At 40.6% G+C, this 14,049-nt stretch overlaps 1 protein-coding gene across 1 annotated transcript; it reads right to left on the bottom strand.

The window, feature by feature from the left end:
* Positions 1 to 4,278: 4,278 nt before the first annotated feature.
* On the bottom strand, positions 4,279 to 9,150 carry LOC124126946 (toll-like receptor 4). Its single transcript, XM_048383568.1, has 2 exons — positions 9,076 to 9,150; positions 4,279 to 6,988 (listed from the first exon to the last, which is right to left on the bottom strand). Exon 2 carries the CDS (start codon positions 6,953 to 6,955, stop codon positions 4,424 to 4,426), a length of 2,532 nt encoding a protein of 843 aa, XP_048239525.1. The 5' UTR covers positions 6,956 to 6,988; positions 9,076 to 9,150; the 3' UTR covers positions 4,279 to 4,423.
* Positions 9,151 to 14,049: the final 4,899 nt, after the last annotated feature.

Here is a 14,049-nt window from a genome sequence, read left to right as displayed (position 1 = left end):
GAGGCCATTACCGGAAAGTGGTCGAAGCAAAACTTGTCGTAAAGTTTACGACATTCAATTATACATATTGATGACAAGACCACCACGTCATCCTCCTTATTCGCTTCTTAAATCGCATATTCAGAGTAATATCTGATAGTATGTACAGCTAGTATACCAGGACATCCGTGAAACCCATCTGGGAAAGTCTTTTTTCCATTCCTAAATACTTGTGATAGTTGCTTTGTCGAACGGGGAGAAACGAACTACAATTTAAGTGATTGTTAAAAAAGGGATTAAGTGATTTATGTTTTGGGTGGACCAGGCATAAATTACAAACACAGTCTTAGTGATAATCTTCGTCTATAGGCATCTCGGAAAAATAGTCCAGCCAACATTTAACAGATGGTTTAAATATTAGAAGTTTGCAGTGCGACGAGACATGTATGTTACTTAAAAATTCTACATGTGGGCCTTTTGCATTTTGACCATATACTCAAATTACCCCCAATTTACTCTTAACTTCTTTTAAATTATAAAGAGGGATTTTGGTTAAACGCCGGCCCCCTTTGATCAGATTTTTAGTTACATCAAGGCGTGTGAGCTTAGAGTGGAGGAGAGGCAGCTTATAAATCTAAGAATAGCTCTGCGTGAACGTCACTGTTAAGTTCATACAAATTTAAGGAGATTGAAAGTTTGAGGCTCTTTACGTCAGGCGATTACATATCATTGATCAAATTAACGAATCTGAACTCGTCTGCAAGTGTTAGATGTTAAGGGCCCATTGAAGCGCCCGTAAAATATTCATGACCATGCTTGATGTCAGGGGAGAACCCTTTTTAATTGTATGGTGTAACCAACTTGTTAAAATTTCTATACACCATTAAAGTCTTTAAAAACTAAATCTATTACAGTATGTATGCTCGTGTGATATCTGCAATGCACTGTATGTGACATAGACGGTATTGGTCATTGGGAATAACCCTTACACTCCCCATTAAACGCTTTTGCATGCATTTTTTTTTCACATTCAAAAGGAGACATGAATAAATTGCACGACCCGTGAAGATCCGGGGGAAAATAGGTCTTCAGCAACCCATGTTTGCCGTAAGAGGCGACTAACGGAATCTGGTGGTCAGGCTCGCTGACTTGGTTGATGCATGTCATCGTATCCCATAACGTGGATGGATGCCCTTGATGTCAATCACTGGATTGTCTGGTCCAGACTAGTTTACAGACCGCCGTCATATAGCTGGAATATTGCTGAGTGCGGCGTTAAACAATAAACAAAACAAACAAACAAATAAATGGCACAACCAGACAAATACCAACACATCTTGATGTACGGGTTTCTATTTGACAATGCAGAATATTTGTGTTCTGTTTGAATCACACTTCGCTTCTCTCGACATGGCACAGGACCTCATGTCATTCACACACCACACCACACCACACCACACCACACCACACCATGCACAACTGACCACATGCCACACCACACACAACTGACCACGCCACACGCCAAGCCACACCACGCCACACCACACCACACACAAATGACCACGCCACACCACACACAACTGACCACACGCCACAACACACACAACTGACCACTCCACACGCCACACCACACGCAACTGACCACGCCACACCACACACAACTGACCACGCCACACCACACACAACTGACCACGCCACACCACACCACATACAACTGACCACACCACACCACACCACACCACACCACACCACTCACAACTGACCACACGCCATACGCCACGCCACGCCAGACCACACCACACCACACACAACTTACCACACGCCACGCCACACCACACCACACACAACTCACCACACGCCACACGCCACCACACCAACCCCATTCCATCCCACGTCATCTTAAAAGCCTAACCAAGTGTCCTATCCCACCGCGCATTATTTATTTACAGAGAGCAACACCAAACAATCTATTCATTTTCACTTTTAAAACAAAACTGTTGACGTGTGGGTATTTGTCACAAAACATTTTTTTTCATTTTCTTCATCACTGCCAACAAACTATTCATTTTGGGCATATTTCTGAACAAACTATTCATTTACAACATCCCCCACCACTACCACTATTTTGGACCCCTCCCTTTTAAAAATGGTTGACCAACCGCCCTTGCATCAAATAATGAGCAAGCAGAACTACTCGTTTTGAATAATCAGAGTTTTAACAATAATGTTTTAACTAAGAAATCGCCGGAACCGGAAATAAATGCTGTTTTATGCGGGGTATTCAGATGCCGGTTAAGACCTTTCAGTGCTCTTTAGAGATATCCACTGCACTCTCTTACCCAGAGTTCCTTGCTGTCAAGGGGCGGTCGGGTAGCCTAGTGGTTAAAGCGTTCGCTCGTCACGCCGAAGACCCGGGTTCGATTCCCGACATGGGTACAATGTGTGAAGCCCATTTCTGGTGTCCCCTGCCGTGATATTGCTGGAATATTGCTAAAAGCGGCGTAAAACCATACTCACTCACTCCTTGCGGTCAACCTAGTACTTCTGCCACAGGCCAGCGAGATGCGGCAATTTGTGTTTCAGTCCATTCAGCAAATTACAATGTGGTTTTTATCTGTTTCATTTTTAAAAAGTTTACATATTAAGATAAACATATGTCCTGAAATGCTTAAGTTTCATTGAGAAAATATCTTAAAACTTTAAAAAACTATTTGCATTTGATTATTTATCCTTTGTTTACACTGGTTGTAGGTTCCATGTGCTGTCATGGAAGTCCTACGGAGAGCTGATGATCGCAAGCGATACGGTCACTTTGATGGGTAAAATACATTGCCACAAGCCTCGCTGTAGCAGTTGTAGTAGCTCATCTTTATAATTATGCGCAACAATATGTAAATAGCACTTAAAGCGTCTGTCTACAATATTACAAACATGAGAAAAGTCCGGTCACGTGATATGCCAATTAGCTTGGGTCAGTGGCCGAATACTAAGTTATCACTGTGCATTCGTGACCAACTCGTGTTATTCCGGGACAAGCTTCTTGCAGGTTACGGAAAGGGGCGAGTGGCGACGAATGATCACTGTGGTGGGACGCGTCCACTGCACACCGAGGAAACCAACTTGCTTCGAGGAAATCTTAAAAACAGGTAAACGGTAGCAATTAGACAACCCAGGTATAGTCAGGGATGAGCGACAAAGTACAAAGTAGGCATGTTGATCAACCCAGTTTACTGTTAGCAGGGACAAACAAAATTAAAATAAAAACATTTTTATTTCATCACATCATTTGTTTAGCTATCTTAGCACTTCTACGTGAGAGAAAAGGGTGTCAACAAATATTATGCACTACTGATCACCACAAGCACAGAGAAGGAGTGAGTGAGTGAGTTGGGTTTAACGCCGCTTTTAACAGTATTCCAGTGATATCGCATCGTGTCAGCTTAATGTGGGAGGAAAGCCCGAAGTGATGCAGGCCCCAGACGTTTACCACTTCGGTGAAACCCACGAGCACGGGTATGGTGCTGACAAACCTAGAAACATAATCGGGGCGAACCGGGATTCGAACCCACGATCATAGGTTTCTGGCGTGCCCAAGGGACGCAACTCTGCACATTGAATTGTGGCGCCTTAGACGACTGGGCCACCCATGCCCCCCACAAGCTCAGAGAAGGACGCCATACCATCAAGGCCATAATAAAGCGCTGCCACCGATGTAACCTGTTTCGCCTACCTAACACAATATAAGTCAATCCAACACTCGCATGGTAACTTTCGGAATTCATTTTGTTCACATAAGCCTATATCCATGATTTATAGTTAGTAATGAAATACCGTATTTATCCGAAAAAGTAATTCAGTAAATCACTCGAGTCTACATCGGTGACACAATGATGGCCGACCATTTGATATTCTGGGTGTGGGTTGGGGCGGGGGAATGGGGGGATTTGTGTGTGTCGGCTACATCTGCAAAACTATCAAATGGTCAGTCCCTCCGAAAATATACACTAAGTAGTACACGAGTCTCGTGACGTGATAAACGTAACAGCTTCACCCATGAAAATATCTATGTTGTCAGGTGACTCAGTGAGATATACATGCTATTAGACCAGAAACACTAAATAACCTCCATGTATTTTATAAAAACAAAAACAACAACAACAACGCACAATTATCTGTAACCCAGCACTATGTACTAAACATCACTTAACGCCGCACTCTGTAAAATAATAGAGTCTGGACCAGACAATCCAGTGATTGACATCATGAGGATGATATTAATCACTGGATTGTTTGGTCCAGACTCGATTATTTACAGACCGCCGTCATATAGCCGTAATATTGCTGAGTGCGGCGTTAAACAACAAACCAACCAACCAACCAAATCGCGGCACTGAACAACAGAATTGAACGTCCAGCAAAACAAATATGTTATAATATCATGACTTCAGTTTTCAAGCAGTAGTGTTTCTATTTTGTTCCAGAAGGATTTTTCTTCCAGGTCAGAATCTTGCAGCCACACAATATTACACTCCCTGACGGAGTTAAGTAGCACTTGTGGTATGCAGGGATAGTCACCGTCGTCGGTCAGCGGCACCAGTAACAACAACCTGCCAGCCATGACGTCAGAGACAGAAAAGGCTGCTGCGCAGAGACTGAAGTAGGCCAGGTCTTCTTGAAGAAACGCTGGTGTCAAGTACAGAATTGTCTTCCATGAGTTATGGACGCTCTGTATTATCGCGTCCGCTTTATCCACCCCTGGGATTATATCGCGGTCAGGGAGCAGAAGTCGAAAACCTTTCTCAATCTCCAGTCGTTGTCGTAAAGTGTACCAGGCCCATCTGTATTCGACGTCGGCGTGCATGACATTCACGTCGTACACGAAGTCGCCACGGGTCGGCATACGCACGTTCAAACCAAACCGCCGGAAAAACCAATACATAATTCTTGTTTTGTTACGTTTCACTAAAAGGAAGACTAACACGCTTACTACAAAAATAAGATAAGTACTCAGAGTCAGGTATAACCAGAACCTCCCTACACATCTCCGCCAGAATTGTTTCAGGTTGATGTCCTTTGTTGACAATATGGCGCCATCTTCACCGATGCATGTGTAATTACCTCCCCTGTCTAAAGTCACATGTGTCTCGGAGAGCCATTGTACAAATTCAAGTGTTCTGCATCCGCATGACATCATGTTCCCATTTAGTTTCAGAATCAATCGCCCTACACTCGACAGGTGCAAATCTAAATGATTGCATGTTTGGGGGTCTATTTGACTGATTGCATTATATTGCAAATCTATTTCCTGAAGATTTGTTGTGGTTCTTATGTCAAAGGGGAAGTCCTTGAACTCATTTTGTGACAAGCGCAATTTTGTTAAATTATCAAAGCTTTTGAAAATTGTGCGATTAAGAGATGCTATCCTGTTCCTGGCAAAAGAAAACTCTGTCAAATGTTTAAAGACCGATGTTATCCAGTCAAACTGACGGGGGACATCTGCCTCCCCATCCAAAAGCACAGCGTCCATGTAAACCTTTTCTAAATGTCGTAAAGGTTCAAAAACTGTTCCCATGAACTTAAAACCTATGAAAGTATTATCGGATACATCTAGAACCTCCAGAGCAGGCAAACCGGTTACGGTCACGGTGGGGAAAAACTTTATACCAATCCTAGATATATTCAGTTCTTTAAGGTACCTGGCATTGGTGAAGTGGACATGGTAGAACAGTGTGACCAACTTCCATGGGAAATGGCTTGAGTTTAATGCTTTCAGTTTATACGGAAGAGTAATATACAGGAAAGGAAATGGTGACTCAATTTTATGAGTTCCAGGTCGTACGTTGACACCATATGATTTACCTGTCACCCCCTGCAATTTCTGATTTGAAATATCAAGATTTACCAATTTTCGAAACTTTCTGATCATCCTCAGATTTGGAATTTCGGCAACCCGGTTCCCGCTGACATCGATTTTTTCAACACATGTCGAAAATGTTGACAATGCTAAGTCGCCTATATCGATCACCAAAATATCGTTATTCGATAGCTTTAACTCCTTAACGCATATGTTCCCAAGTGCTTGCAGTTTATGCCACGTCAGTATGCTATCATTAAGCTTATCATTCCACGGACGCGTATAGGACTTCAGAACATTCGAAATATCTATAAACGTCATATTTTTGTTTGTCAAGCTTTGTAAACTTTCCACGGCGTTTACGACACCAAAATCGCCATTATGAGACAAGTATAACATTTCCAGAAATTCCAAATACTTGAAAGCATCCTTGTGGACATCTCTCAGTGCGCACCATCTCAGATTCAGCCTCTTCAAGCCTGGGAATACGCTGAACGTGTTGTTTCGAATGACCTGTAAGAGGCACGTTGGGCCGTTCAACGTTCCGCTGAACTGAAGAGATTCTAGCACACGAAGAGAGGTAAAGCCACCATCAAATACAGGATTTTTCATGGTATCAATTGACAGTTCCTTTAACGTTACCAGAGGCTTGAATATCATATCAGGATAACTTCCATTTTCACTCAGATCATTGTATTCCATTCGGAGAGTTTGTAACTTCTTGAGAGGGTTGAATATTCCTGGTGGATATGATGAGTAGTTAAGTTTTAGGGCGTTCAACTGTAGATACAGTTCTTCCAGGTTTGGTAGGCCTGTGAAAGCATTGGCCTCCAGTAGAGAGATGTGATTGTCTGAAAGGTTCAAAACCCTCACTGAGGAAAGTTCTTGAAAAGAGTTGTTCAAGATTGTTGAGAATTTGTTTTTGCGAAGGTTGATGAAAGACGTATTCGTGGGAAAGTTAACGGGAACCTCGGACAGATTCCTTGAACTGCAGTCGACCAAGAAAGATGAGTTTACGGAAGTGACGTCACAAACTGTCATGGCGTCTGGACGTTGGCGTGTCATCTGCGCAGACATTGCAGAGAAGAACATAAGAATAAGGTTTTGCATTCTGATAAGCATTTTGAGTGTTGCAGCTGTTGTTTCCTCTTTACGCTGAAACAAACCAGAAATAACTTTCACAAAGGAATTTTATAATGCTCTCAAATGTACTACTATTCAATGTGGAAAATAAATCTACTATTAGAGACGAACTAAACCTTGAATAGAATAAAAATGTAGCGTACGGCACCTTCCATGGACGGAAGTGTCATGTTTATGGACATGCATGACGTCACAAAGATGACAGAGCCACTGAATTAGCTTGATGCTCGCGTTGTGCAAATTGACTTGCAGACGACAGCTCGGTCCGATGAAGAAGTGTCAATTGTTCCAATGCAATGATGGTATTTTGGTGCAGATTCTGTTCTAATGAGTTTTGATCGGCCTTGTCGATTCAGTCCCGGGTCGATTTGCGTAACGAGAGCATCAACCTCATTATTCTACTTCCCTGTTAACCACACAGACTAACAATGCGTTGAACTGATGCGAAATTAAGTTATTAAACTGAAATTGTACTTCAAATGTGTAACTATTTGGCCAACGACATCTGCTTAAAGTTGGAAGACATTTCGGAAATCATTACGAAAGTTGTTTGAAGTGTTTAAATGAATGAAAATCTTTCTTAAATTGGTATGAACTATCAGAAATGTACATACATGTATACCGGACAACTAATGCATGTTTTTCTTCCATTGCATACCAGTTCAGTGTGTGGGTTAACGCCACGACCTCCTCCGTGGTCTAGTGGTAGAGCGTCCACCCGGAGAGCGGAAGGTCCGGGGTTCGATCCCCGGCCGCATCATACCAAAAGACGTTAAAATATGGTACTTGTTGTTACCCTGTCTGGCGCTCGGCATTAAGGGACTAAAACAAGGCTCGGCTCGGAGTCAGTATACTGTGTCTGAGTGGGATATTCATATTAAACTGCGGTATGGTATCTCAGTGAGCTAGCACTATTAATCGGCATCAGTCCGGTCTAGTACAAGCAACCACACACACACACACACACACGTGCTTGCACGTCGCTTTATGAATGCAATAATCTTGGACGCGACGTTAAACCCCATTTCACCTCACCTTGGTTAACGCCACCCTGAACAGTACGTGGATTTAAGTTATATGCCGACTTGTGGGGAGGACATCACGAAGAGATACACGTCAAATACGACTTTGATGAAACACACCAGCACAGGTACAATGCTGACAACCCAAAAGACACAATCAGGGGGAATCTGTACAGAGTTGCGTGCCATGAACACGCCAGAAACCTATGATTCTGGGTTTGAATCCCGGTTCGCCCTGATTATGTTTCTAGGTTTGTCAGCACTATACCCGTGCTCGTGGGTTTCACCGAAGTGGTAAATGTCTGAGAACTGCATCACTTCGGGCTTTCCTCCCACATTAAGCTGACACGCCGTGATATAACTGGAATACTGTAAAAAGCGGCGTTAACCCCAACTCACTCACTCACTCACTCACTGATATAAAATATAAACAACATTGCACTGTCAACAGCAAATACTCAAAAAGATAAGGATATGGGAAGAACTTCAAAATAATTCTCCATTTAAGTTTGTTTTTGTTTTCAATGTGTATAGACCACAGGCCTTTGTGAACTGAATATAATAATACACTCAGGCTGTTAAATATTGGAAAATATGTTTCTTTCAACATAAGCATTATAATTGTGTTTAGCTAAATTAACTTCAAAATAAAAAAGCACGATATGGTCTGTTTTTGCAATCTAGTCTGTCAGTTCTCAAATGTCACAAGACAATTAATTTTTTTAATTTTTTTTACAGTTTTTGCGGGGTTGGCGGGGTTGAACAGTGATGATTAAAAAATGCTCAGGAAAATTCTTCAACAAAAAACAAACTTAAAGATATTTTTAAAAAAACCTCAAAAACATTTCAAGATATATTTTTTGTTGTGTTTTTCACTTATAATTAGAATGTGTTTTTACTCTTAAAAACATACGTCTACAGCATCCTATGTGGTAAACGTCTGAGATCTGCATCACTTCGGGCTTTCCTCCCACATTAAGCTGACACGCCGTGATATAACTGGAATAATGTTAAAAGCGGCGTTAAACCCAACTCACTCACTCACTTCTTTGTAATATTTCTCAAAACAACGCCTACCTTTACTTTATGCGCTCACGTTTAAGTGATATCCACATCATTTCGCTAACAGCAGTGATTTCATCTGGCCATGTAATGTACAACGTTGGTAAATCCAGGGAAACACAATGTCCTGGGCCCGTCCTGGTTTTCCTGTTTTCTCAGAATATATTATGTCGTGGAAACATTTGGTTTTAATTTTATGTTTCACGTATTGCTCATTTTCAGTAGTTTGGTTGCGCGGTAGAAGTTATTAGATAGAAGTTCCTAATAGTAAATGCCTGAAAGACCAGACCAGACAAACGGGTTCGTATTAACGAGGTTTCACCGTGAACACTCTGAGTCTGACGTCATTACAAAGGGAGATAACTCTCAATTCCGAGAAAACAAAATTCAAGCTGATTTATATACTTCCAAAAGTTTAGTTATGGTATGTCTTTTTTTCGGGGGTTGAAATCGAAATAAGAAAATAACACTGGCCGGAGGATGAAAAACATGGATATAACAAATGACATCCTAAGTTATTCTGATGGGCTTATATGTGTGGCCCTTTGAAAAAGTCAGTGACTCATAAGCACGTTGTATTCCTCTTGTGCGTGTCACACGGGATGCGGACCAGTGTCAGAGAAGTGTAAGTGTATTATTATCCCATACCGGTTGTGTCGTCTCACTGAGACAGCTAAAACAAGGAAGTATACATTATATTATATTACCCTATACATGATACGGTAAAACCCGCTAATTACAGTGATTATTCCTTATACAGACTATTTACTTCCTTTACCCGCTAGTTGCCGAAGTTGTTTTTTTCTCAAGCTCATTTTCCTAAGGTCGGAAAAGTGAAGGTTGTGCGAGAATTTACCTCCGGCTATAAAATTACGCTGAGATGTAGAATATTAAATTTCCTATCTGATAATTTGGTGTAAATTTAACGGCAAATATTTAACCGGTTTGATAAAAAGACACTGCTAATTTATTCTGCGTTGAAAAACAGCAAATTTCTCCGCTTTTTGTCATACACCAATAAAAGTACCGTGCGACGATTTTTTTATTTAGCAGCTCTTACGGAAACTGTGAGCAAACAAATACTGCCTCATATCTGAACGACATAAATATATATCAAATGGGGTTATATGGTAATGTATAACGTTGTACATTCAATGCAAAAAATAGCCTGCCGTAAATGACAAAAACGGATTTTCCTCGATGACGTACAAAGAAAAGGGGGCATAACTCCGCTCTGCTTAGCACCAGTTTATTGTATCCCGACCTTTTAAGTCGGGGGTATATAGTTATACTAAGGTTCCGTCCGTCCGTCCGAAAACTTTGTCCGCGCGATTTCTTTTAAACTAGTCAGTGGATTCATCTCAAACTTAGTACATATAATCAGTGTTATATGGAAGGGTGCTGAGTTAAAAGAAAAAAATTGTTTTGATTAATTTTCCATTTTTGTATGAATTTTTCAAACCCAAATCCTATCCATTTTCTAATGAAACAGAGTGATTTCCATTAGGCATCTCAGACAGTGCAAGTTGAGCGTGATGGACTGGTTCTACCGCCACCTCCACAAACTCATGCTGTATCTGGAGATGGGAACTGTTTTTCAGACCCCTCTCCTATGTGTTAACTGGAAGTCAAGAGCAACATGGAGAACTACGAGCTCTGGCGGTTTCACACATAGCGTCGGGTCGGGGGTATTAGTGAGCCACGCTCACTTTTGCCCTTGTTGTAACTCAGATTGAAAATATCAAATCATTGCAATGTATCTGTTTTTAATTCCCAAATTCTTCCTACGATTCTCTACACATGCAAATCCTGAAAATGTTGAGTCAATGTATGCAACGAATAGACGAATGGGTAGCTCAAAATAGGAGAAAGTGCTACACAGTGTAACATGTAATATCTGAAGTTTGTTTTGCTTACATTTCAAACAAGTGCAGTTTTCCGAGCACAGCGTGCGTGTTCACACCTAATTCATTTTGCTTGATTTCATCTCGACACTTTGTTTTTGTGACAAAGGCCCTTTGTCATTTGATTCTAAAAGGTATGAGGAATCCGAGGATGTATGTATCGCAGCTGAGTCTGAAATATACGTGATGTTACAGGCGGTTCATAACCGGTACACGTGAAACGTGATTTTGTAAACACTGTCCAATATGGGGACGGTTGGGTAGCCTAGTGGCTAAAGCGTTCGTTCGTCACGCCGAAGACCCGGGTTCGATTCCCGACATGGGTATAATGTGTAAAGCCTATTTCTGGTGTCCCCCGCCATGATATTGCTGGATTATGCATACTCACTCACTATCCAATAGAAGGCGACTATGCTTGTCGTAAGAGGCGACTAACGGGATCGGGTGGTCAGGGTCGCTGACTTGGTTGATGCATGTCATTGTATCCCAATTGCGTGGATCGATGCTCATGATGTCCATCACTGGATTGTCTGATCCAGACTCGATTATTTACAGACCGCCGTCATATAGCTGGAATACTGCTGAGTGCGGCGTTAAACAAACGAAACAAACACTATCCAAAATGGCGGAAAGTTCACTTCGGCGTTCGTGTTTACGTATTTTCCAAAACATTCTTTACGATTTTAGGGTTGTCGGCGACGTTTTGGAATGATCATTGGGGATTTGATAAAAGACAGATACCCGTGATCACTAATATGCTATTTTTGAAATTCATTTCTCCGAGTAAATATCCGAAATTTAGATTTCAAAACATGCAGTAAATAACGCCGTGAATGGTGATTTGGTCATGTGTAAAAAGTGGCGACATGTACGACGTACCTAATTGTAAGATGTCATTTTCAGTAATTTTGCTTTTTCCTAAAATGATAGTGGATTATATCACAGAACAGGGAATGACCCACAGTATCCACTACTGTGAAGTATATCTGAGTGCTTGATCTATTTTGAATTTTATTCGACTACAAAGTGAGGGTTGAAGAGGAGGGACATATATGTCCCTCTGGTATCCAGGGGCTAAACAGTTGCGTCATATCACCTTACCATAAAATATCATTCTTAAATTCTGTCGTAACAAAGGTATTCTCATCTCTTACAAAAGGTGTTTGTAAACACTGAAACGAGTACTTACCTGATCCATTATATTTGCATTTTTATCCTAAAATGAGACAAACCGTTATCATTTTTATCCGTTGGTTTTATCCTGCCAAGAAACCTACCCTTTTCAAAATATCCGTTATTGGGGTCGACCTCTGTGCATAGGGCATGAATGAGAATGATTTGTTTTGTTTGTTTTCTGTTTAACCCCCTGGATGCCAGAGGGACATATATGTCCTTCCTCTACAACCCTCGCTTTGAAGTCGAATAAAATTCAAAATACATCACCCACACAAATACACTTCACAGTTTTGAATAAGGTGGGAAATTACCTGTTCTGTGATATCATCCACTGGCATTTTAGGCCAAGCAAAATTACTGAAAATGACCTCTGAAAATTAGGTACATCGTAAATGTCGCCATTTTTTACACATTACTAAATCACCTCTCACGGCGTTATTTACAGCATGTTTTGAAATCTAAATTTAGGATATTTACTCGGAGAAATGAATTTCCAAAATAGCATATCAGTGATCACGGGTATCTGTCATTTATGAAATCACCAATGATCATTCCAAAACGTCTCCGATAACCCGGGAATCGTTTCGAATGTTTTGGAAAATACGCAAACACGAACGCCAAAGTGAACTTTCCGCCATGTTGGATAGTGTTTACAAAATCACGTTTCAGGTACACCGGTTATGAGGCGCCTGTAACATCGCGTATATTTCAAACTTAGCTGCCATACACACATCCTTGAATTACTCATACATTTTAGAATCAAATGACCAATGGTCTTTGTCACCAATACAAAGTGGCTGGATGAAATCAAGCAAAATATGTTAGGTGTGAAAACGAACGCTGTGCTCGAAAAACTGCACTTGTTCGAAATGTAAACAAAGCAAAAAACAGACTTTACACAGTGTAGCATTTTCTCCTATTTTGAACTTTCCATTCGTCTATTCGTTCAAAATATTGGCTCAACATTTGCAGAATAGTCATGGGAAGAGAATCGTAGGAAGAAATAGGGAATTTAAAATAGATACATTGACAACTTCTGTTGAAAATATCAAATCAATGCAAAGTTACCGTCCTGTGTGACGCCATGACTGACGCAAAATCACGCACAACGACAACGGTATTTATCGGAATTTCTGACTATTTCGGTTTGTTTCAATGAAAATTATAACAACAAATAACAGTACATAAATTGTCAGAATGTTTCTGATTACTTACATGTCACATTTATGTAAATACGATCCCTGAATCAACGAAAGTCCCCTCGTAAAATCCCGCGTACTGTTGACAGTGAACACGCCATTTTGTAAAAGTCGGTCACAGGTAGTGATGTCATACGTCAACATTGTTGTACATATTTGGTAATTTCTTTGAGGTGAAGGTCTTTGAATGAGAGTGCACACGATCATTGTACCATAATGTTTACAGTTTCAGTTATGATGCAGATTTTGCATATCTTTTATACATTGTTTCACACAATTAGATTCTAATTTCACTTTGGACATTTGTCAATGTTCAAAATGATATCATACGTAAATATCGGCCACAACATGTATGAAGGAACCTTGATAATAACCTGTTTGTTTGAACATTATTTATATAACAATTGATAGGTTTTTAGTGTCGCATACGATATTTCTTTCCTTTGGACAAGTGTTACAAGAAGTGTAAATGTAACTTCAGCATGTACGCATTTCTTGGGATGTGCAATAGTCAATATTATAAGTTCATATTAGCAATGTCCATGAATAGCCGTTTCATTTTATTTTATAACTAAAACTGAATATATTACTTTTACAAAAAAAATTCGGTAAAATATATGCACACATTTCTGAAAGAACTGTCTTGGTCTTGGAACTGTTTTTGATGTCGTTTAAATTGATACACAGAACAGTGATATCTAACGATTCGC

Source organism: Haliotis rufescens, unplaced genomic scaffold (genome assembly GCF_023055435.1).
Source record: "Haliotis rufescens isolate VD_foot unplaced genomic scaffold, xgHalRufe1.0.p SCAF_5, whole genome shotgun sequence".
Classification (NCBI taxonomy): Eukaryota; Metazoa; Mollusca; class Gastropoda; order Lepetellida; family Haliotidae; genus Haliotis; species Haliotis rufescens.
The sequence above is the reverse complement of the archived record's forward strand: the minus strand, read 5'-3'. Positions and strand labels throughout refer to the sequence as shown.